Below are 23,809 nucleotides of genomic sequence, written 5' to 3'. Positions count from 1 at the left end.
GCGCCCCAGTGCTTTAGATTTATCTTTATGTTCAACATCGCTACGGTTGGATTGGATATGGAAGGTAGTCCTCGATCCCCACGGTAGCGATCATTTGCCTACTCAAATTTCAATTGATAATGGTTCAACTCGCACACGATCAGTTGATATTCCGTATGACCTCACACGGAATATCGATTGGAAATTATACGAGGAAATGATATCAAAAGCTGTCGAGTCGACTCAACATCACCCACCACTTGAAGAATACAACCTCCTCGCGGGCTTGATTCTCGACGCCGCGTTGCAAGCCCGAACGAAGAAATATCCCGGCGTGACGATTAAAGAACGGCCTCCCACTTCGTGGTGGGACAAAGAGTGCTCCGATGTCTACACGGAAAAGTCCGACGCGTTTAAGGCCTTCTTTTGGGTGAAAGGTCAACCCGACGACTTTAACGGTATTTGGAGCTTGAGACCAAGTTCAAAAGCTTGGTCCGAGCAAAGAAACGTGGATATTGGCGTCGGTTCGTAAACGAAACGTCAAGGGAGACATCGATGAGCACTCTTTGGAACACAGCCCGAAGAATGCGAAATCGTATAACGGTCAACGAAAGCGAGGAGTCTTCAAGCCGGTGGATATTTGATTTTGCCAGGAAAGTATGTCCGGACTCTGTTTCTGCGCAAAACTTTGTTCGCGATACGTCTCCGGGCCACGATGCGATAGAATCACCTTTTACGATGGCAGAATTTTCAGTTGCCCTCCTGTCCTGTAACAATAACGCGCCTGGGTTAGATAGAATCAAATTCAACTTGTTGAAGAATCTGCCAGGCAATGCCAAGAGGCGCTTGTTGAACTTGTTCAATAAGTTCCTGGAGCAAAACATTGTACCGCAGGATTGGAGGCAAGTGAAGGTGATCGCCATCCAAAAACCAGGGAAACCAGCTTCTAATCACAACTCTTATAGGCCGATTGCAATGCTATCCTGTATCCGGAAATTGATGGAAAAAATGATACTCCGTCGTTTAGACCATTGGGTCGAATCAAATGGTCTACTATCAGATACTCAATTTGGCTTCCGCCGTGCCAAAGGAACGAATGACTGTCTTGCGTTGCTTTCTACAGATATTCAGCTAGCCTATGCTCGCAAAGAACAAATGGCATCTGTGTTCTTGGACATTAAGGGGGCTTTTGATTCCGTTTCTATTGACATTCTTTCGGGCAAACTTCACGGACAAGGATTTTCACCAATTTTGAACAATTTTTTGCATAATTTGTTGTCCGAAAAGCATATGCATTTTACGCATGGCGATTTGGCAACTTTTCGTATTAGCTACATGGGTCTTCCCCAGGGCTCATGTTTAAGCCCCCTTCTTTACAATTTTTATGTGAATGACATTGACGCATGTCTGGCAAATTCATGCACGATAAGACAACTTGCAGACGACAGCGTGGTCTCTGTTACAGGAGCCAAAGCTGCCGATTTGCAAGGACCATTGCAAGATACCTTGGACAATTTGTCTGCTTGGGCTTTACAGCTAGGTATCGAATTCTCTCCGGAGAAGACTGAGACAGTAGTTTTTTCTAGGAAGCGTGAGCCTGCTCAGCTCCACTTACAGTTAATGGGTGAAAAGATTTCTCAGGTTTTGGTATCTAAATATCTTGGTGTCTGGTTCGATTCGAACGGCACCTGGGGATGTCACGTTCGGTATTTGATGAAAAAATGTCAACAAAGAGTGAATTTTCTCCGGACCGGAATTACTGGATCATGGTGGGGCGCCCACCCAGGAGACCTCATAAGGCTTTACCAAACAACGATATTGTCGGTGCTTGAGTACGGATGTTTCTGCTTCCGCTCCGCTGCAAACACCCATTTAATCAAGCTGGAACGATTGCAGTATCGTTGTTTGCGTATTGCCTTAGGTTGCATGCATTCGACCCATACGATGAGTTTGGAAGTTTTGGCGGGCGTTCTCCCATTAAAAGACCGCTTTTGGGATCTGACTACTCGTATTCTCATCAAATGTGAGGTTTTGAACCCCTTGGTAATTGAAAATTTCGATAGGCTAGTTGAACTTAATTCTCAAACCCGTTTCATGACTGTGTATTTCAATCACATGTCTCAAAGTATAAATCCTTCCTCATAAACCTCCAATCGTGTCAACTTATTAGATACTTCTGTTTCTACAGTGTTTTTCGATACATCCATGATGGAAGAAACTCGTGGAATCCCGGATCATTTACGCGTGCAGCAGCTCCCTAAAATATTTTATAACAAATATAAAAACATCAACTGCGACAATGCGTTTTATACTGATGGATCACTTCTCAACGGGTCCACTGGCTTCGGTATCTTCAACAATAGTTTTACCGCCTCCTACAAGCTCGATAATCCTGCTTTTATTTACGTCGCAGAATTGGCTGCAATTCAGTATACCTTAGGGATTATTGAAACAATGCCCACGGACCATTACTTCATCTTTACGGACAGTCTCAGTTCTATTGAGGCTCTCCGATCGATGAAGGATGTAAGGCACTCTCCGTATTTCCTGGGGAAAATACGGGAACATCTGAGTGCTTTATCCGAAAAATCTTCTCAGATTACCTTAGTGTGGGTCCCTTCTCATTGTTCCATTCCGGGCAATGAGAAAGCGGACATTTTGGCTAAGGTGGGCGCAACAAACGGTGATATTTATAACAGACCAATTGCCTACAAAGAATTTTTAAAATTTTCACGTCAGAGTACACTTGTCAACTGGCAGGCCTCGTGGGATAAGGGAGAACTGGGGAGGTGGCTACACAGCATCATCCCCAAGGTTTCCACCAAACCTTGGTTTCGGGGGTTGGATGTAGGACGAGATTTCATTCGCATAATGTCTCGGATTATGTCCAACCACTACGGGCTAGATGCACATCTCTTGCGTATTGGGCTGGCGAGCAGTAATCATTGCGTTTGTGGATTGGGGTATCAAGACATTGAACACGTGGTTTGGGTGTGTGCTGAATTCTGCGGCGCCAGATCTCTACTTTTGGATACCCTCAGGGCCCGAGGAATACAGCCCTAAGTGCCAGTTCGTGATATTCTCGCTCAGCGAAACTTGCCATACATGCTACATGTTTATAGCTACTTGAAGAGCATCAAGGTGCCAATTTAACAGCGAAACAAAAAAAAACCATGTTAGTTTTAGTATTAGATTTAGTTTCAGCTCGTAGTCGGCAGCGAGGGTAAAGAATTTGCCTTTAGATTATAAGATATTCTAGACCATAAGGCATTAGATTTAATTGGCTCCGTAAAACATTAATTTGTATTGTGCCGTGTCAAATAAATGTTGTGTGAACAAAAAAAAATATATTTTTGAGTCACGCTACGAAAGTAGTACTAGAACAATCTCACGCTGCGCCTGCAACGATTACTTTTTCATGTTACTTTTTCTTGCCTACTTGCAGGATATTTTCACCACCCTGGTCGACATCCAATGGCGCTGGACGCTGTTGGTGTTTGCCCTTAGCTTCATTCTGTCGTGGTTGGGATTCGGAACGATCTGGTATCTGATCGGCTACAGCCACGGCGATATGGCTGCCTATGCAAACGGAGGTCTGCTGTCTGATTTTAAACTATCCATCCCAACATTTATTGTGGCGATCGTATTTTGTAGATTCCCAGCACCAACCGTGTGTTACCTTCATCTACGGTTTCACATCCGCATTCCTGTTCTCGCTCGAAACGCAGCACACCATCGGGTACGGCAATCGGTTCGTAACGGAGGAATGCCCGGAGGCGGTCTTCATACTGGCCCTGCAGAGCATTACCGGTGTATTTATCCAAGCATTTATGGTAGGTATCGTGTTCGCGAAGCTTTCGCGACCGAAGAAGCGGGCCCAAACGTTGCTCTTTTCCCGAAACGCCGTCATCTGCCATCGGGACGGTGTTCCCTGTTTGATGTTCCGGGTGGGCGATATGCGCAAGAGCCACATCATCGAGGCCCACGTGACGGCCCAGGTCATCCGACGGAAGATTACGAAAGAAGGCGAAGTGCAACCGTTTTTCCAGCAAAATTTAGAGGTTAGCTGTGATGGCGGGGACGATCGGTTGATGTTCATTTGGCCTACGATCGTTGTTCACAAGATTGATCGCGACAGCCCACTGTATAATCTGTCCGCTCAGGATATGCTACGGGAGCGGTTCGAAATTGTGGTTATGCTTGGTAAAATGGTTGCCAGTTTTTGGGGTATTTTTCTAATCATCATTTTTTCATTTGTAGAAGGTGTAGTGGAATCGACGGGAATGACAACCCAGGCACGCAGCAGCTACTTGCCGTCGGAAATTCTCTGGGGTCATCGATTCGAGTCGGTTGTTACGTTCAAGCGGGACACCGGAGAATATGAGGTATGCAATCATGGATTGTGATCTGATGAATGAAAACGAAAAATGGCGCTACGAAGCGCATGTGTCAAATTGACGCATGCGTGTACGATTCACTCTCTAGGACTCTCAATTTAACTCTCTATCGATTCTTTTTACACAAGGTTGACTATACTATGTTCAACAATACGTATGAGGTGGATACGCCATTATGCAGCGCCCGGCAGCTGAGCGTCGTTAAAAAGGAGCTCAACAAACAGAATGGCATTGGTGAGTTTATTTTCTTCGAATCCCTAACTTGTTTTGTTGTCAACTGTCTTACGTCCGTTTATTGTCCGTCCTTAAAGTACCCTCCTCGTCCAGTGACGAATCGGACACATCGTCCTCTTCGGACAACGCAACGGCAACGGCACGGTTGCCCGGCAAGCAGCAGTCGCTGTCACAGCATAACGGTTATTTGCATTTCAATCTGAACGCTACTACCCAGAATCACGGGGGTGTAACGTTCGCTAACCCAGGTGGTGGTGGTGGAGGTGTCGTTAATAATGAAATTCTGGGTGGTGCCACTGTTGCGACCGTCTCCGAGGGCTCGCCGTCCACGGCTCAGAAGCAGCGCACTGCCCGTATGCTCTCGATCAAGGAACCATCGTTAGATTCGTTGTGCTGAGTGCTGAAAACGAGGGTCTTTTTTCTACGGGGGGATTAGAGAGGCTACCGCATCAAAGTGTGCTGTGAGTTCCAGGTGTTATAGGGTAAATATTGTCTAATAACGTTTGAGTGTTACTCAACTAATGTTTGACACTTTTAACTCTTGCTCTTTAACTTAGTGCAACTACTACTTTTTGGGAATCACAATAGCTTATTGAAACTGTAAATAACATTACATTTAACTCTACTCTCCACTGAATCGGTGAACGAGTACTTATTGTAATACTGGTATTTGTATCAGTTATATTTTCATTCATAGACAGAAAGAGCAGGACTAACATTGGAAAGAGAATTCATTTGATATCTTTGATTGCGAATAATTTTAATTTTTATATATTGTTTCATTCTAATTGATTACAACAGAAATAATTATAATATAAGAATGGTAATCATTCTGTGCCGAACACGCATCAGTACTGGACGTGTTTGGTGATCGGTCCGATAGAGTATAAAACAAAAGACGTGTGAACAAGTGTTGGCATTGTTTGCCTGGTCGAGTGAAATAAATCCGGGTTCAAGGTCGTTCCTTTGTGCAACTGTTTCGCATCGTGACTGCCAGCTGGTGCGTAAGCCGATTTGGCTGCTGGCTGGATTGTGCTACAGCAGTGGACGAGACACAAACGAGGAAAAAGAAGAAGCCATCAGTGTCAGCGAGTCGTATCGCTGTGTGGAGTGATCTCACACCTGGCTCGCTGCTGGTGGCTGTTTGGTGCTGCTGTATTGGTGCTGCTGGCTGTAACGGCTGCTACTTCGAACGATCGGACAACCAACCTTACTGGAAGGGAGAAATAAAAAGGTACGTGTTCTTGTCAGCGCTAGTGCGCTAAACATAGCGCGATGGATGTAGATCCCTCGCCTCCCGCGCCACCATCCCCGAACCCCTCTGACCCTGACCCTTCTGTTACCCCCTCCCCTGTTCATTCTTCAGTCCCCCCTCGCCCCAGGCTTTACCCAGACGGAGCCCAGGGCAGCTATACTGTCTATTTTCGGCCAAAGGCGGGACCGAAATCGAAACAGTTGAACCTCTTGCAGATTTCTAAAGACCTGACGAAGGAGTACAAGGGCGTGACCGAAATTTCCAAGGTCCGGCCTAACAAGCTCCGTGTCGTGGTCGGTAACCTGAAAGAGGCCAACGATATAGCTTGCTCTGAGCTCTTCACACGCGAGTATCGCGTTTACATACCCGCACGAGACGTGGAGATCGACGGTGTCATAACCGATTCGAGTCTGTCCGTCGAGTGTATACTGCAAAGTGCCAAAGGGTGCTTTAAGAACAAAACGTGTCCCGAAGTAAAGGTGCTCGACTGCAAGCAATTGCGGTCAGCATCGATCATCGGTGGCAAAACAGTATACACTCCGTCAGACTCGTTTCGAGTTACGTTCGCCGGGTCTGCACTACCAAGCCACGTCTCGATCCACCGGGTTCGTCTCCCTGTGAGGCTCTACGTGCCCCGCGTCATGAACTGCCTGAATTGCAAGCAGTTAGGCCATACAGCCGCCTACTGCTGCAATAAGGCACGTTGTGGCAAGTGTGGGGAGTCTCATGCGGAAGATTCTTGCAGTGTTAACGCTGAAAAGTGTATTCACTGCGGAGAAAATCTGCATGAGCTCTCGACATGTGCGGTGTACATGCAGCGCAGGGATAAAATAAAACGGTCTCTCAAAGAGCGTTCAAAGCGTTCCTACGCTGACATGCTGAAGAAGACCGTTACCACTTCTCCCGTTACTTCGAACCCCTTCGATCTGTTGCCCTCTGAGGAAACCGATTCTGACGATTCACCAGCGGGAGCATCTTACGCCAATCCTGGGGAGTCTAGAAAGAGGAAAAATATTTCCTCTCCTAAACTTCCCAGAAAAGGTCCTAAGATTTCTCAAAGTGAAATGAAAGATACAAACAAACCAAACAGTGCTGCGGAAAAACCGAAGCAAACTCCTCCTGGGCTGGCAAATTTAAAGTCCCAGAAGGAGTTCCCAGCACTGCCAGGAACATCTAAAACCCCAGTTGCTCCTTTTACACTCCCAGTTGATGAAACAAACTCTGGATTAGTGAAATTTTCTGACATTGTGGACTGGATTTTTGAAACTTTCAATGTACCCGATCCAATTAAAATTTTTCTTACAGCATTCCTCCCAACAGTTAGATCATTTTTGAAGCAGTTGACTGCCCAATGGCCTCTCCTTGCAGCGATTGTATCCTTCGATGCCTAATTCAACTGCGTATATGAAGGATTCTATCTCTGTCTTACAGTGGAATTGTAGAAGTATTTTACCAAAAATTGATTCGTTTAAAGTTTTGATAAATAAAAACAAATGCGATGCATTTTCCCTTTGTGAAACTTGGCTTACTTCAAATATTGATCTCAACTTCCATGATTTTAATATTATTCGCCTTGATCGAGACACCCCATATGGAGGAGTACTTTTAGGGATTAAAAAGTGCTATTCTTTCTATCGTATTAACCTCCCCTCGATTCCAGGCATCGAAGTTGTCGCATGTCAAATGACAATACAAGGTAAAGAGCTTTGTATTGCCTCAATATATACTCCTCCCAGAGCACAGGTTGGGCAACGGCTGCTCTTTGATTTAATAGAACTTCTTCCCTCGCCACGTTTGATTTTGGGAGACTTCAACTCTCATGGCGTGGCTTGGGGTTCCCCATACAATGATAACCGCTCCTCTTTAATCTATAACCTTTGCGATGACTTCGACATGACTATTTTAAACAACGGTGAAATGACACGTATCCCGAAACCTCCAGCGTGCCCAAGCGCTTTGGATCTATCCTTATGTTCGACGTCGCTACGGTTGGATTGCACATGGAAGGTAATCCTCGATCCTCACGGTAGCGACCATCTGCCTATTCTTATTTCAATTACTAACGGGTCAACTCGCATGCGACCAATTGACATTCCGTATGACCTCACACGAAATGTCGATTGGAAGTTATACGAGGAAATGATTTCAAAAGCGGTCGAGTCGATTCAACATCATTCACCACTTGAAGAATACAACCTCCTCGCGGGCTTGATTCTCGACGCCGCGTTGCAAGCCCAAACGAAGAAATATCCCGGCGTAACGATCAAAGAACGGCCTCCCACTCCGTGGTGGGACCAAGAGTGCTCCGATGTCTACACGCAAAGATCCGACGCGTTTAAGGCCTACCAGACGGGAGGTATACCTGGCGACTATTTACGGTATTCGGAGCTTGATACCAAGCTTAAAAGCTTGGCTAAAGCAAAGAAACGTGGATATTGGCGTCGGTTCGTGAACGAGACGTCGAGGGAGACATCGATGAGCACTCTTTGGAACACAGCCCGAAGAATGCGGAATCGCGTAACGGTCAACGAAAGCGAGGAGTCTTCAAGTAGGTGGATATTTGATTTTGCCAGGAAAGTATGTCCGGACTCTGTTCCTGAGCAAAATATTGTTCGCGATGCGTCTCCGGGCCACGACGCGATAGAATCACCTTTTACGATGGCAGAACTTTCAGTTGCCCTCCTGTCCTGTAACAATAACGCGCCTGGATTAGATAGAATCAAATTCAACTTGTTGAAGAATCTACCCGGCAATGCCAAGAGGCGCTTGTTGAACTTGTTCAATAAGTTCCTGGAGCAAAACATTGTACCGCAGGATTGGAGGCAAGTGAAGGTGATCGCCATCCAAAAACCAGGGAAACCAGCTTCTAATCACAACTCTTATAGGCCGATTGCAATGCTATCCTGTATCCGGAAATTGATGGAAAAAATGATACTCCGTCGTTTAGACCACTGGGTCGAATCAAATGGTCTACTATCAGAAACTCAATTTGGCTTCCGCCGTGCCAAAGGGACGAATGATTGTCTTGCGTTGCTTTCAACAGATATTCAGCTGGCGTATGCTCGTAAAGAACAAATGGCGTCTGCGTTCTTGGACATTAAGGGGGCTTTTGATTCCGTTTCTATTGACATTCTTTCGGGTAAACTTCACCGACAAGGATTTTCTCCAATTTTGAACAATTTTTTGCACAATTTGTTGTCCGAAAAGCACATGCATTTTACGCATGGCGATTTGGCAACTTTTCGCATTAGCTACATGGGTCTTCCCCAGGGCTCATGTTTAAGCCCCCTTCTTTACAACTTTTATGTAAATGACATCGACGAATGTCTGGCAAATTCATGCACGATAAGACAACTTGCAGACGACAGTGTAATCTCTGTTACAGGAGCCAAAGCTGCCGATTTGCAAGGACCATTGCAAGATACCTTGGACAATTTGTCTGCTTGGGCTTTACAGCTAGGTATCGAATTCTCTCCGGAGAAGACTGAGATAGTAGTTTTTTCTAGGAAGCATGAACCTGCTCAGCTTCAAACACAATTAATGGGTAAAACGATTTCTCAGGTTTTGGTACACAAATATCTTGGTGTCTGGTTCGACTCTAAAGGCACCTGGGGTTGTCACGTGAGGTATCTGATGAAAAAATGTCAACAAAGAGTGAATTTTCTTCGTACAATAACCGGACAATGGTGGGGAGCCCATCCAGGAGACCTTATAAGGCTTTACCAAACAACGATATTGTCTGTTATTGAATACGGGTGTTTCTGCTTCCGCTCCGCAGCAAACACACATTTGATCAAACTGGAGCGAGTACAATATCGTTGTTTGCGTATCGCCTTAGGTTGCATGCAGTCGACCCATACGATGAGTTTGGAGGTTTTAGCTGGAGTACTACCATTGAAAAACCGCTTCTGGAGCCTGTCTTCTCGTATTCTAATCAAATGTGAGGTCTTGAACCGTCCCGTGATTGAAAATTTTGAAAGGTTAATCGAACTTAATTCTCAAACCCGTTTTATGACATTGTATTTCAATCACATGTCCCAAAATATTAACCCTTCTTCGAATATTCCAAATCGTGTCGTCTTATCAAATACTTCTGATTCTACTGTGTTTTTCGATACATCCATGATAGAAGAAACTCGTGGAATCCCGGATCATTTACGCGTGCAGCAGATCCCTAAAATTTTTTCCAATAAATATCGAAACATCAACTGCGACAATATGTACTACACTGACGGATCACTTCTTGATGGGTCCACTGGCTTCGGTATCTTCAATAACAATTTAACCGTCTCCCATAAGCTCGATAATCCTGCTTCTGTTTACGTCGCAGAATTAGCTGCAATTCAGTACACCCTAGGGATTATCGAAAAAATGCCCACGGACCATTATTTCATCTTTACGGACAGTCTCAGTTCCATTGAGGCTCTCCGATCGATGAAAGATGTTAAGCACTCTCCGTATTTCCTGGGGAAAATACGGGAACATCTGAGTGCTTTATCCGAAAAATCTACTCAGATTACCTTAGCGTGGGTCCCTTCTCACTGCTCGATACCGGGTAATGAGAAAGCGGACTCTTTGGCTAAGGTGGGCGCAACAAACGGTGATATTTATGAAAGACCAATTGCCTTTAATGAATTTTTCGCACTTGTACGTCAGAATACGATCATCAGTTGGCAAAATGCTTGGACCAGAGGGGAATTGGGAAGGTGGTTACATTCCATAATCCCCAAAGTATCGACGAACCCGTGGTTCAAGGGGTTGGATGTAGGTCGGGATTTCATTTGCGTGATGTCCCGGCTTATGTCCAATCACTATAGATTTGACGCGCTCCTCCGTCGTGTTGGGCTCGGGGAAAGTGGTATCTGTGCCTGTGGTGAAGGTTATCACGACATAGAGCATGTGGTTTGGTCATGCCCTGTACACCGTGACGCCAGGTCTAAATTAATAGCTTCCCTGCAGGCCGAGGGTAGACAGCCGGCTGTTCCTGTTCGTGATGTCTTGGCGAGCCGTGACCTATCCTACATGTCCCTTATATACGTTTTCCTGAAATCCATCCACGCCCCAGTCTAGTCCCGTTCCCCTCCGTCTACACCCAACAAAACGACAAGAACACGTTTGAACCTTAAGCACAAAACCAGCAACCAGACCCCGCACAACAGAACCAGGACCCAAGGACTACGAGCCTCTGTCCCAACTCACGACATCGTGGCTCAGCAGAACGAATCCATACATGCCATTCGACGATTATCAGACGACCATTGAACAACAAAACACTGATTGGAAATCCCATGCTAGTTTTAAGTTAGACTTAATTTCAGCTCGTAGTCGGCAGCGAGGATAAAAAATTTGCTTTAGTTTTTAAGTCAACAGATATAATTGGCGCCGTTAAACATTAAATTGTATTTGTGCCGTGTCAAATAAATGTTATGTGAAGAAAAAAAAAATAAGAATGGTAATAACGAAATTGGTTTTATCATGTGGTGAAATATTTCAACACATGTTTGGTTCCGCACAATCCACGTTACTGTTATTTTTTCTTCATTGTATAAGTTCTGAACTTACAAGCACACCCGGATCCCGATGTTAATATTTTTTCTAATTTTTTCGATCTCCGCCTCGACAACCCACCCACGCAAGTTCACGTGGATCAACAGCTCGCGTGCAACATTTACATACACGACCAATATAGATCCAGTTCTACTCTGTCGTATATATTAATGTCAGTCGTACTTAGGAATCCGACTGTTCTAAACGGTATTATTGTTACGCGAGCACCGCATCCAAATGAGGCACTTCTGAATTACTCATTCGAACGAACGAAACCGCAGTTCGAGTTCTTCTATATAAAATTTATAGTCTTCCCTTTGGGGAGGGAACTTTTCCAGAAAGCTCAACTATTGCGGGCCACTCATGGCTCTGGCGGAGTAACTAATTAACATATCATTATCGTCAATCAAAATCGCCATCAGTGAACGTTACAGATTAGCAAGTTCCGGCCTTGCCGAACTGCACAAATTTACTCCCGTCGTCGTCGCGGTCGTCGTTCTGGAGTGCGAATCAGCTAGCAAATAGAATTGGAATAATTTTTCCACTCCAAAATATCGCTTCGATCTAGTCCAGAAGAAGAAGCTGTTTTTCTACACCAACCAAGTAAAAAGTTAAAATGTTGATCTTCTACAATTTTTTTTTTGTCGTCAGTCTGTTGACCCAAGTTATCATCGCAACAAGATCGCAAGCGATCAACATCTATTGTTGGGAATAAATATTGTCAGCCGGATCGGATGGAATTTTTACACAGACTAACATGGTTTGTGTTACGTATGCGCTATTTGCTCCACTATCGTCTCCATCATAATTATTATCGGTTCTCGTGCATCAAAAACGTCAACCCCCACGCGCGGTGTTTCTGTTCTATGTTGTCTATGTATGTTGCAGTCATCATCGGCGATGATGACCGGTCGGCAGTTGAAGATCAAGATCACTCGTATCATTATCATCTGTACGTGTAAATGGACCCTCCGGTCTCCGTACAACTACGAGTACGTAGATCGTAGCTGATTGTCACGGAAGTGCTAATATGGTGCGAAATTAGCTCTAGCTGCACCGCTATAGAGCATGCAGCGGAAGTTAAAGATTTAGTTCGAACTTCACGCTGGTCGTTGTAATTTGACCAGCAGATCAAGACTAGTTTCTGTGTTATCAGTGAAATAGTAAATCAGTAAAACAAAAATATGGAACAGAAAGATTGAAAAATCAATGTTTGCACCAGACAGCGCGTCTGTATTCCGTAAACAAATGATAATCAGGCCCCGACTGTTAATCATAACAGATTTATAGACGTCCGATGAATATTGAATCGCGAGCGAAGATGTGACACGTGCGCCATGCCGGTACGGCCTGAAACTCAGCGGATTTTGATTTGATGCATAATAAATCTGTTCACTCGGACTTGTGCCTTGTGCGGGGTGCGGGGTGACCGTTCTGTTTACGGAATACACAACATTCATGTATGGGCAATTTACACTAGCTACTGGCCATCGCGACGGAACAGATAGCCGGAAGGTAGAGCGCAATTTCTCAATCATGTTTCCAGGGTCTAGGTAAAAGTAATAAATGTTAAACGGTTGAATGAACGGCTGGTTTTTTGCTTGAAATTCAAATAGCTAGGGCTTTACCATGAGCATCTCCTCGGTACTCATTAGCTGCTCATAGCATTTCGTATGATATGAGCTAATAAATCTTAGGGTAATTCTACTGTGGAATAATTCGAGGCGAAACCAATCAACCAAATCTAAGTTGACATGTTGAAAAAGAAAACGATCATGTAATAATCCAAAATGAAATTATAACTATGAAAAGTACCATTGCGATAGCTTTGGTATTGAAATTCTAACTTCTTGTCATTCTCAAAACGATTGAATATCGTTTTAAATTCCAACTAGATCACACATTATTTATTAGGTATATAAAGCCTCTATGGAATGGGAATTGGGGCGAAAATTGGGATAGGAAGGTGGATTGAACATACAATTTAAATGGGGATTTTGAATCAGAATAGAATTGGGATTGGAATTAAGATTGAGTGTGGGTTTGGCTACGGGAATAAGGTTTAGATTTAGTTTTGAGTTTGGCTTTTTTTATATTTGTAAGTTTTGGGATTTGTATTTCTATTGGGTTAAGGATCGTGGTCGAAATTAGGATTGGGATTGAGATTGGTTTTGGGATTGGGATTAGGATGAGAAAAAGGATTGTGATTATGATTAGGACTAGGATTAAGATGAGTTCGATTATGGATTAGGATTGGCATTAGGGTCAGGACATTAATTTTTTGGATTGGAATTGTTGATATTGGTTTCACCTCTTACAAAGCTTGCACGTAGATCACCTATTAGATAATTAGTTTAAAGCAATTAAACTCCTTGCGTAATATTCCGTGTCTTGAAAGTGGTAGTACTATGGAAAAAAAATCCGGCAGCGATCCGTTACCTATTTTTAAAATAAACACCATCATCATGAACACGATTCGAAGCTTAATTGCAAAGCATCCAGCAATGCCGAGAGAGTGAATCTACTACACCTCAAAACAAATGGCACTGCTTTCTTCTGCAAACGCTCCAATCTCGATACTTTCGTTTATGTTACCAAAATTAAAATGGAAGAGAAAAGAAAAAGTGCTGAAAGATGATTGATTTGAAGAGATGAATATTGTTAGGAGTACTCGTTATTCAAACGTCAGAGAAATCCATACTTTTTGGTAATTTTCTTGATAACATTGTCATTATGTGTATTGAATTTTTGTTTGTCATCAATAGTCCCCTGTAGATGTTTGACCTCACGTATGCATTCAATTGTCTTGTTGGAACTTGGAGTTTATTTCGGTTGTTCAGATTTCAATCATCTGCTCGGCGAACGCGTATGTTCTTAAATCAAGTTTTTTAGCTATCATAAACAGTATACTGCCGCGCCTAGCATGTCAATCCCACTTGCATTTTCATCCAAAATTGAGTTAATAAGCGGAAATGATAGCTAACTATGCACAGTTTCAAACAACTGATGAGTTTACCAACTTTGTTCTGCAAAACTTCGGAAAAAATCTAAATATGTTGTCCCATCTCGTAAGAAGCAATGATATGAAATTGTAAAAAAACACGTTTTTCTCGGCTTGCTGAAAATGCAAATGGGACTGACATGCTATGCGCGGCAGTATAGCATTATCAGATAAACAGAAATGTCACAGAATAGCGAAACTCACTTTGTATCAATAATATACATTATGATTAAAATGGTTCCTAATACACTCCCTTGAGGTACTCCGAAAATTTTTTTCACGGTCAGTCAGCCTGAAGCTTATAACCGTATTGAGTAATCATAATAAAATACAATTTGAATGTTATACTATTATTCACGACCAATTATTGTAAAGCTTGAAATCGAGTTCTTAACGATAAGGTATGAAATGCATTTTAAAAGGTTTGTATTTGAATTTCATCATCAGGTCGCATATATCGTCGGCTGGTTCTGTTAGATCCGATATTTTGGTTTTATTTCACTAAGAAATTCAATATAATTTATCTTGGAAGTCGTCCATATTTTACTTGGACAGAAGAATTGTCCTTTTAGAACCTCTCCGCCCCCTGGTGGACAATCGTGAACATTGACCAAACCCTCATCCCCCTCTTTGTTCACAAGGAATTGGAAACGTTTGTTTCTGTGGTTTATTTAGTGATTGAACCTTAAAAAATGTCAGCAAAAGAATGACAAAACATATATCAAATTCAGTCCAAACCCACCTAGTTTAGAAAAGGCACAAATAAAACGAATAGCAGTATTATTCAGTCGAAAATAGCTTAGAAACACATTAAAAATCGAAAAAAGGCGAAGCAGTATTTTCAAAATTTGCTGTTAATGGTTCCGAAGTTGGAAGAGAGAAAAAAAATGATTTCAAATTTTTGTTAAAACAGTGCAAATGGTGATCTCATTTTAGTTGTTGCAAAACATTGGCTAACTTCTTTTCAAACCAGCAAAGAAATTCATTCACTTGCAAACGCCTTTATAGTCCAGGAGAAACCGATAGAAATATAATCACAAATAATGCTTTGAATGATTGAAAACACTTATAAACGCAAAAAATACATAATAGACTGGAAGCAACTGTAGAAGCTGGAAAGATGAAATTCTTTTTCAAGCTAGAAGGATAACACACCAAATTCAACTAAGGATGCGTGAAATAACTTCGAGAGAAAACTGACTAAAAACATTTATAACAAATGGTTAACAAAAATATAAGTTTAATTTCAGTTCAATGAGTTCTCATGAACTGCATGAGTGCATGATTTCGAGTTAACCTGAAAATGACCAAAAGCGTCCGAAAGAACAGAACAAACAAAACGGTCAGAATTCAGCTAAAAATATCTAAAAAAATATCGCTATAAAAAAAATTAACCAGAGCAGAAATGTTATAACTCTTACTGAAAGTAGTTCAAAAACAGAAGTAACCGAAAAAGCGATAGAAATTGTTTAAAAATTGATTATCAAGAAGTCTTGAAAAATTTCACACCTATAAAAACCAAAAAATACATCAAAATTCATTAAACTTAACTAATAGCAGGAAGAACCAAAAGCAAAAAAAAAAAAAAACAAAACAAAAATACACCCTGAAATTACTAGAAGCACTTTCAAAGTTTAGAAATCTAACTCAATAAAGAAAATGGCTCCGAGCACTGCTTCAAAAGCATGAGAATAAGATAATTTCAAACTCGTAGGTACACGAGAAAACAAAAATTCGTCTAAAACATAGCAAACTCCTCCGCAAAATGAATAAACCAAACTGGGTAGAAAAAAAAAATAAAAAGAAATTATCTTAGCCGCTCAGGCTTATAAAGAACACCCTTACGTGCCCACAAATTGAAACTCATGTAACTTTTGCAATTTTCATTCTATACATAATTCATAAAAATTCAAATACAAATTAAATTCAAATACAAATTCATAAACAGTTTAGCACCAAAAGATATATGAAATTTATGTATGGATATTTGAACAGAATCTTACAATAATTGGTTCAGTGAAACGTCAGCGATAGTACACCATTTGTGCACGATCATTTTACGTTTTTCCGGGGAAATGATTCACATTGTCCCAAAAGTGATGAAAACCGGCGCTCACAATACACAGAATCCTATGTTGAACTATAAACAATAACACACAGTGGAGATCAGCTGTCTAAACGTCATACAGACTGAGCAGGGGCGTGTCAAAATCGTGAATGAAAAAACCCCAGTCAATTTTTCGTCAAGCAGTACACCAAGGTCATTAATTTCGTTGACACGAGCTAGAGGTGTACGTCCAATTGTATAGGTAGCCCCTATAGGATTGCTACAACGATGCAACGAAATAACGGAACATTTATTGACACTGATGATCACTAGGTTCTTCTAGCACCAATCCTCGAAAATATTCAACAATTCTTGCAGCTTTTCACAGTCGTATAATTCTTCAACGACGACAAAAATCTTTAAATCATCAGCATCGAACAGCTTACAACCAATTCCAAGACGAGCTGCGATACAACATAAAGAGAAGTGATCCAAGGTTACTCCTTTGGGGAACATCGGATGTGTTTGTAAACCGTCGGGATGTGTTAGATTCAAGTTTTACAAGACACCCATTCGTTGTCGAACGCAACTTTCAAATCCCTATATACAGCATCAACCTGTTTTCCATTTTCAATGTGAGAGACACAATCCGAGGTGAAACAAAGTAAGTTGGTTGTCACAGAACGACCAGGATAGAAACTATGTTGTTCAGCAGAAAAACTGCTTTTTGTGGGAAACAGCAGGTGGTTACTACAATTCGCTTGTATACTTGTATACTTAAAGTTGTTTCCAGTGAGTGGTGTACGAAGCTTGCGATAGTGACGTTGACAAGCATTGAGTTCGCGCTTAAGTAACCGTAAGGTCTTATGAAACCTAAAAAGGTACACGGGTACCCCATCGAGGAGATCAGGGTTAAACCTAGCACGAATTTTAAAATAATTCTATCGTAAGGAGAGGGCTAAAAAGAAAATGACTCAAAGTCTGTCTAATGGTCGAGGAACGCTTCTAACTATATTGAGAAAGGGTAGAGCAGAAATTGATTCCAAATTTAGCCATAAGAGATAAATGCATGAGAATGAATACAAAACTGACTCCAAATTTAGTTCTCAGCTTAGTTAAATGTGTCCCAAAGAATTAAACTAAGGTTTAATAAAATGATATCAGATTGGCATAAAAAACTATAGAGCAAAAACATTTCAAATCGCCTGGAAATACGCGAAAATTTAATCGACCATTTTTGATTTGAATGAAACTTTGCACACGTATTTGGCTTAGCAAACTGAGCATTATTCACAGGTGGAGAGATTTTCTACACCCATGAGTTACATTCTAAAAAGGCGTATGCCTTTTGGCATAGGTTTTATTCGAAGCATTGTATTTTTTTTTAATTTTTTTTAAGAAACTTGACGTTAATACGCAACATTTAAAAAAAAGTCCAGGATGAAGAAATGAAAAATAATTTTTTTATGGTAGATTAATTTTTTTATGAAAATTCTAATTCAAACATTTTTCATAATATTTGTATTCTGATGATTTTAAAAGATGCAGAGTGTCATTTTGAATCAAAAAGCTCTTGATAGTAAACATTCTAAAGGCATTGGTTTTCGAGTTATTTCTAGTTTAAGCTCGAAAAATTATAATTATTTAGGAAAATACACGTTTTTCTTAATTTGTCCATGGTTCTCCAGTAAAAACCATACGTTCATTGGAATGCTTGATCAAAAATATACAATTAATTCTTTGACAACAAAACGATTGGGCGAACGGTTCTCAAGAAAAGAGTTAAATGTTCTAAGTGATATGTGTAAGAATCAAATATTTATTTTCGAGTTTTATTATCTTAGGAACATATTTTTTTATGACATAGATATTTTACAGAACTAGCTTCACCTTATATATCCTATACATCATAAGTAAATGATTCGTCAGCTTTTGAAAACAGCTTCGTTTGTATCTTATTTTCTGAAATCGGTACAAAAGAGTGATACTTTTGTGTGGCAGCTATTATTATAGATTTTTTGAAAATCTTGCTCCATTCTGTTACTCCTTGTTCATATTCTTCATATGATACCCAACTAAATGACATTTTTGATGAATTTTTATTATTTTTCTGATTAGACCAATCATACAATTCTTTTGCGCTTGTAATGGGATGTTCATGGTCTTTAGCTAAACTTGCATTTCCTGCCATTCGTTTTAATATGCCACCAATTGCATCGCATAGGCCTTTAACATGAGAAGTCGCAAAAAAATGCCACTCTGCATCGACGTTATATTTTGTTTTGAACTTGAAAAGACTTGCAAAGTTTTTTCTATTTTTATATTGTGAGGCAGCTCCATCAGACATTAATATCGCTTTTTCAACTGTATTGTTGTTTTCAAAAAACTCATTAATTTGGCAATGAACACCTGAACCGCAACAATATCATGATGGAGTACTTCCGATATCATGATGAAGCTGATATTCTTAAGTGTTCCAGATTCTGAATAGTGAACAACGAAGGGATGAATGATGGCTTGACTATCATTCCAATTACTACACGAATCACAAATTGATAAAGGGGTCATTCCATGTCAAGTGTCCGACGAAATGCATCGATCATCTCCGATTTCGACCAATATTTGTGAGTCGATGCACTTCGAGCCGGAACTTATAAGTACAAAGTGTTGTACCGATTGGTGGACCCCTCGGCCAATGGGACTGCCTCCACTTTTTGCGAATTTAGCAAAATACTTTTTTTATTTTGTGAATATCTCGGGACCCTGAAGAGCTACAGGTGATATTGACATATCATTTTGAGGGGTTTTAGATGTAGAATCGAACTACGTGATCCATTTTTTTTCTGCAGTGTTGCCAACATTGCATTTTTTTCGATTCAAAACTTGATTTGCAATTTCCTCAAAATACCCCTCCTTCGATTTTGATTTTGACCACGCCAATATGTTTAGCAGACGATTTTACATAGGAATCATTCGTCCGCAAAAAAACAAAATGTAGCGTTCCAGAGTTGCAGCATTTTCAAAATTGCAAGATTTTGGATTTTGTCTACGCACGAAAGCGCTTCTACATAAATTGCTGTAATCGAAGAGATGTACCTTAGAGGAACATCCGTTAATGATGTAACGCAAAAAATTTCGTTCTGGAATCATTTTCACGAAAGGTTACAGGAGAGTTTTGGCTACACTTTTCGTATTTAAATTCAAACTGTGTATTGTTAAATGTAGACTTTTGTCCATGATTCGAATTTCGAAACCAACTTGTGACATTGTTAATAACGTGAAAAAAATGCTTATTTCAGATTTCATTTCATAATTTTGCATATTTACATTCAAGACCACATTTTCAAACAAATCTCCGAACGCATCCAAAATATTTTATCATAACCGAATATCTTAATTTGCTCATATCATAGCACGTCATAGAGCAAGTACCCTATCATAACATTTATCCGCCTATGTTCTTCTTCTTATTCTTCTTCTTACCCAGGATTAGAGCAGAGGTGGATTTTTCTGTTCTGTTTATTTCCTTCTGATAATAACAGTCTTCTCCCGAGCCGGGACTCGAACATGCAACGACTAGCAGTTTTGTGACGAAATTTGACAAGGGGGAGGCTAGGGAGTCAAGCTAAGCTACGTAGCAAATATGAAATTAAAAAATTTGGATTTATTCCAATTGTTTTTTTTTACGGCTTTGTCATGGTCATTTCAATTTTTTGTCTTGTCTTATTCATTTATGATACAATGTATGTTTTTAGTAATAAAAATTGCAAAAAAAGTCATTGGGGTGAGGTGCGGGGGGGAGGGGCGTGGTGAGGTGTTTGTTATAATTCTACGAAATTATCTATAGAGGTCTGACTTTATGACGAAATGCTACGGTGGAAAAGGGGGAAGGGGTACGTCATTTATGCATGCTCTCTTTTATTCATTATTTTTAATTTTGCAATAACGTTTTCGTTTAATTTGCGTAAGCTTGATGAGCACCGATGATCAGGAAAGGGTTTACAGCATTTGGGCTTGGTGTATTCCACTTTCATTTTATTCATCTTCACAAAATGCAAACTGTTACTAACACATCTGGAGTAGTGCAATCGTATTCATATACGAAAACAGGTATTATAGGTAACCCAGTAGTTATTGGTTGCGTACTTTACAAACAGTTATTATTAGTAAACAAGTAGGTAGTGCAACAGACAAACATATTTTTTTATAAAACATTCGGCAAGGGGAAAGGTGTAGGTAGGCTAAGGTTTAGCGCTTGAGTTATTTATCCAATCGTTTTGTTGTCAAAGAATGAATTGTGTATTTTTGATCAAGCATTCCAATGAACGTATGGTTTTTGCTGGAGAACCATGGACAAATTAAGAAAAACGTGTATTTTCCTAATCAATTATAATTTTTCGAGCTTAAATTAAAAATAACTCGAAAACCGATGCCTTTAGAATGTTTACTACCTAGACCTTTTTGATTCAAAATGACTCTCTGTATCTTTTAAAATCATCAGGATACAAATATTTTGAAAAATGTTTGAATTAGAATTTTCATAAAAAAATTGATCTTCCATAAAAAAATTATTTTTCATTTCTCCATCCTGGACTTTTTTAAAAAGTTGCGTATCAACGTCAAGTTTCTTAAAAAAAAAATAAAAAAAATTCAACTCTTTTTTTGCAAATTGAAATTTGATGTTTATTTTTAATTTTTTTTGGTCAAACAAATTTTTTTTTGTACAGTGTATATTTTTTTATGGTGCATTTTCAATTCCTTACAACTCATTATCAGACAACCAACGGTTTCTACAATGCTTTGAACAAAACCAATGCCAAATTACATACGCCCTTTCAGAATGTAACTCATGGGTGTAAAAAATCTCTCCATCTGTGAAAAATGCCCAGTTTGCAAAGCCAAATACGTTGGCAAGGTTTCATTCAAATCAAAAATGGTTGATATTCGACCATAGGTCATTTGGCGCGATCTTGCTCTATAAGCTCTGTTACCGAGAGAAAACAAGTAATAATCTTGTTTTACTTGAAACAAACATAAACAACGAAAAGACCACGAAAGAAATCATTCCAAATAAATCTCAAATATAGCTGACAACGACTCTTAAACCATAATGTGTAGAATTTATATTTTATGCTAATTTTTTGCTAATATGTTGTCCCGTGGAATGCGAACGGCCTCTCTTCTTAACCCACAATTGTAGTAAATATTCAAATTGGTATTGGGTTTTAAATATGACTGGGATTGGAATTTGCATTGGGATTAAATATGGGATTGTGAATGGAATTGGCAATTGGGATGGCAATCGAGTTAAGGGTAATTTAAGGATTGGAATGAAAGATTAGGTTTTGGAATAAGTTTGAGATTGGTATTGGGATTGGGATTGGGATTGGGAGTAGGATTAGGATTGAGATTGGGATTGGAATAGAACAGGGCTTTAAAATCAAGAATTGAAATAGATTTTGAATTGGGATAAAGATTGGGCTTGGAATTGAAGTAGGAAGTTGATAAATTGAGATTACGTTGTTGCTTGAAAATAGAACTGAAATTGGGAATTGAGGTTATGAGATTTGGTTACGGATTGGGATTGGTATATCAAGATTGGATTGACGATTGGGATTGGGGTTGAGATTACGTTTGGAAGTGAGATTTGATTTGATATTGGGAATGGAAGAGGTCTAATTGTCAAATGTTATACAAAAAACTTCCATATTTCTTCAGATTCAGATAGTAACTAATTTATAGTTGTATTCTTATATATGAGAAGATGAGAGAGTTTATATGCCCGACCTCGAGATGGTGTTTGATATTTTTAAAATCCGTACCCTACCCTAACCCGATTTTTTTTTGTTTAAACCCGAATTCGACATTTATTTTTCCTATAACACCTGAACCCGTCCCGATCCCAAGATTTTTTGGGTCGATTTTGTATACATAATATAACAGATCCTTGTCTAATTATTATGCTTATTTGGATTTCAAATCAATAACCGACCAGTACCCGACACTTTCAAAAAACCGAACCCAACTATATCTATACCATAAAACGAAATTCTTATATCTAGATTAACATTTCAAAAGGCCTTATCTGCTTTCATCGTTTTTTCCGGAGCGACCTTTAATTTTGGTAATGGTTTAACTTTAGTAACACTCTCAAGCGTGGTCTTAGTTCAGAAGGTTAGAGGGATCCCTCCGCTATCAACTGGTGCAAATAACGTGTCATAAAAGGTGTTCAATATGTTGTGGTGATTGAATGAAAGTGACCGATCGAAAAATCGATCAAAGCAGATAGGACCTTTCGAAATGTTTTTCTAGATATGCATATCAGGCACAGGCTAAATGGAGGGGTAAAGTCTCAGAAGTAAGCTGACCCAATCATAATACAAAACAGGCTATCGCATTCCTCCAATAGTTCCAACTTAAAAGCAAATATTTCGCACAAGAAGTGTTACTACATGAAATGTAAATGTAATAAAAGCATTGTACCGGAAATGTAGATACTGCAATCTTCAAATATTAGTTTCCATCATCAATGTTTGAAAACAAGGCATGATTGCAAACGCAAAGGGCGAACTGTGCTCGTAAATGGAGCATTTAAAAAAAATTATCAGCAGCAATACTTTTAAAATGGTGATGAAACTTCTGAACATCGTCAGGGGAAATTATTTCATGATGATGGTAAATATTTGAAATATTTTTTCGTGAAATAGTGGAGCGATTTCGCTTAGGAAAATTATGTCCGTTAGGAAGTTGGTCCGATTTTTAAACAACACTCTGGTTTTATTTTGGTTATTTCAACTGAAAAAGGCAATTGCAGATCAATAAAGTTTGTAGTTTCAGTAGACCGATCCTGTTGATAACCGAAATTTCACCCCAAAACCCCAAATCAAATAGACCTTAGCCTTGGGTTAGTCGCCCCACCAGGGGCCGGCAGTAATCGGGGTAATCGTCTTCTAAAGTGTGACGGCAGCGGAATCATTATCATCATCATTCTAAATGGATTAAACTAGACCTAGTGGCCCTCGCTCGGTAGGGGTCAGCGCATCCATCGTCACACCGCCGGTCGTAAATGGGTTCACAACCACTAGCTGATCTCAGTGGGGCAGCAGCTGATCGTACCCGGCATCCACCATTTATTGTCATCTAATTTGCTACTAGTATGTGCTACTAGTTAGTTGTGGTTCGGACCGAAACGCACTCAGAATTTGCACACACTACTGGCAAGCATTTGAACTGTCGCATCGGCCAGGTCGAGAACTCGCACTAAACTAACAGAGAGCTACTAACCTTTGCGTAGCTTTGTCGGACGCGACACCGGCGGCGGACGTTTGTAATCACATATCGGTCTACCT

At 40.3% G+C, this 23,809-nt stretch overlaps 1 protein-coding gene across 31 annotated transcripts in view; it reads left to right on the top strand.

Moving 5' to 3' along the window:
• The window catches only part of LOC129731476 (G protein-activated inward rectifier potassium channel 3), a 226,206-nt gene that overhangs the window by 201,389 nt on the left and 1,008 nt on the right, over window positions 1-23,809 (top strand). For 21 of the 31 annotated variants that reach the window (XM_055691504.1, XM_055691503.1, XM_055691506.1 and 18 more), the window contains 5 exons: window positions 3,425-3,572; window positions 3,634-4,182; window positions 4,240-4,364; window positions 4,505-4,610; window positions 4,688-5,092. In XM_055691504.1, the coding sequence (XP_055547479.1) occupies window positions 3,425-3,572; window positions 3,634-4,182; window positions 4,240-4,364; window positions 4,505-4,610; window positions 4,688-5,007 (1,248 nt within the window). In that variant the 3' untranslated portion in view covers window positions 5,008-5,092. The remainder of the gene's footprint in view (window positions 1-3,424; window positions 3,573-3,633; window positions 4,183-4,239; window positions 4,365-4,504; window positions 4,611-4,687; window positions 5,093-23,809) is intronic. The other 10 variants (XM_055691517.1, XM_055691519.1, XM_055691516.1 and 7 more) reach the window with 2 other exon arrangements.

This window comes from Wyeomyia smithii, chromosome 3 (genome assembly GCF_029784165.1).
Source record: "Wyeomyia smithii strain HCP4-BCI-WySm-NY-G18 chromosome 3, ASM2978416v1, whole genome shotgun sequence".
Classification (NCBI taxonomy): domain Eukaryota; kingdom Metazoa; phylum Arthropoda; class Insecta; order Diptera; family Culicidae; genus Wyeomyia; species Wyeomyia smithii.
Note: the sequence above shows the minus strand (reverse complement) of the source record. Positions and strands in the feature narration are given on the sequence as shown.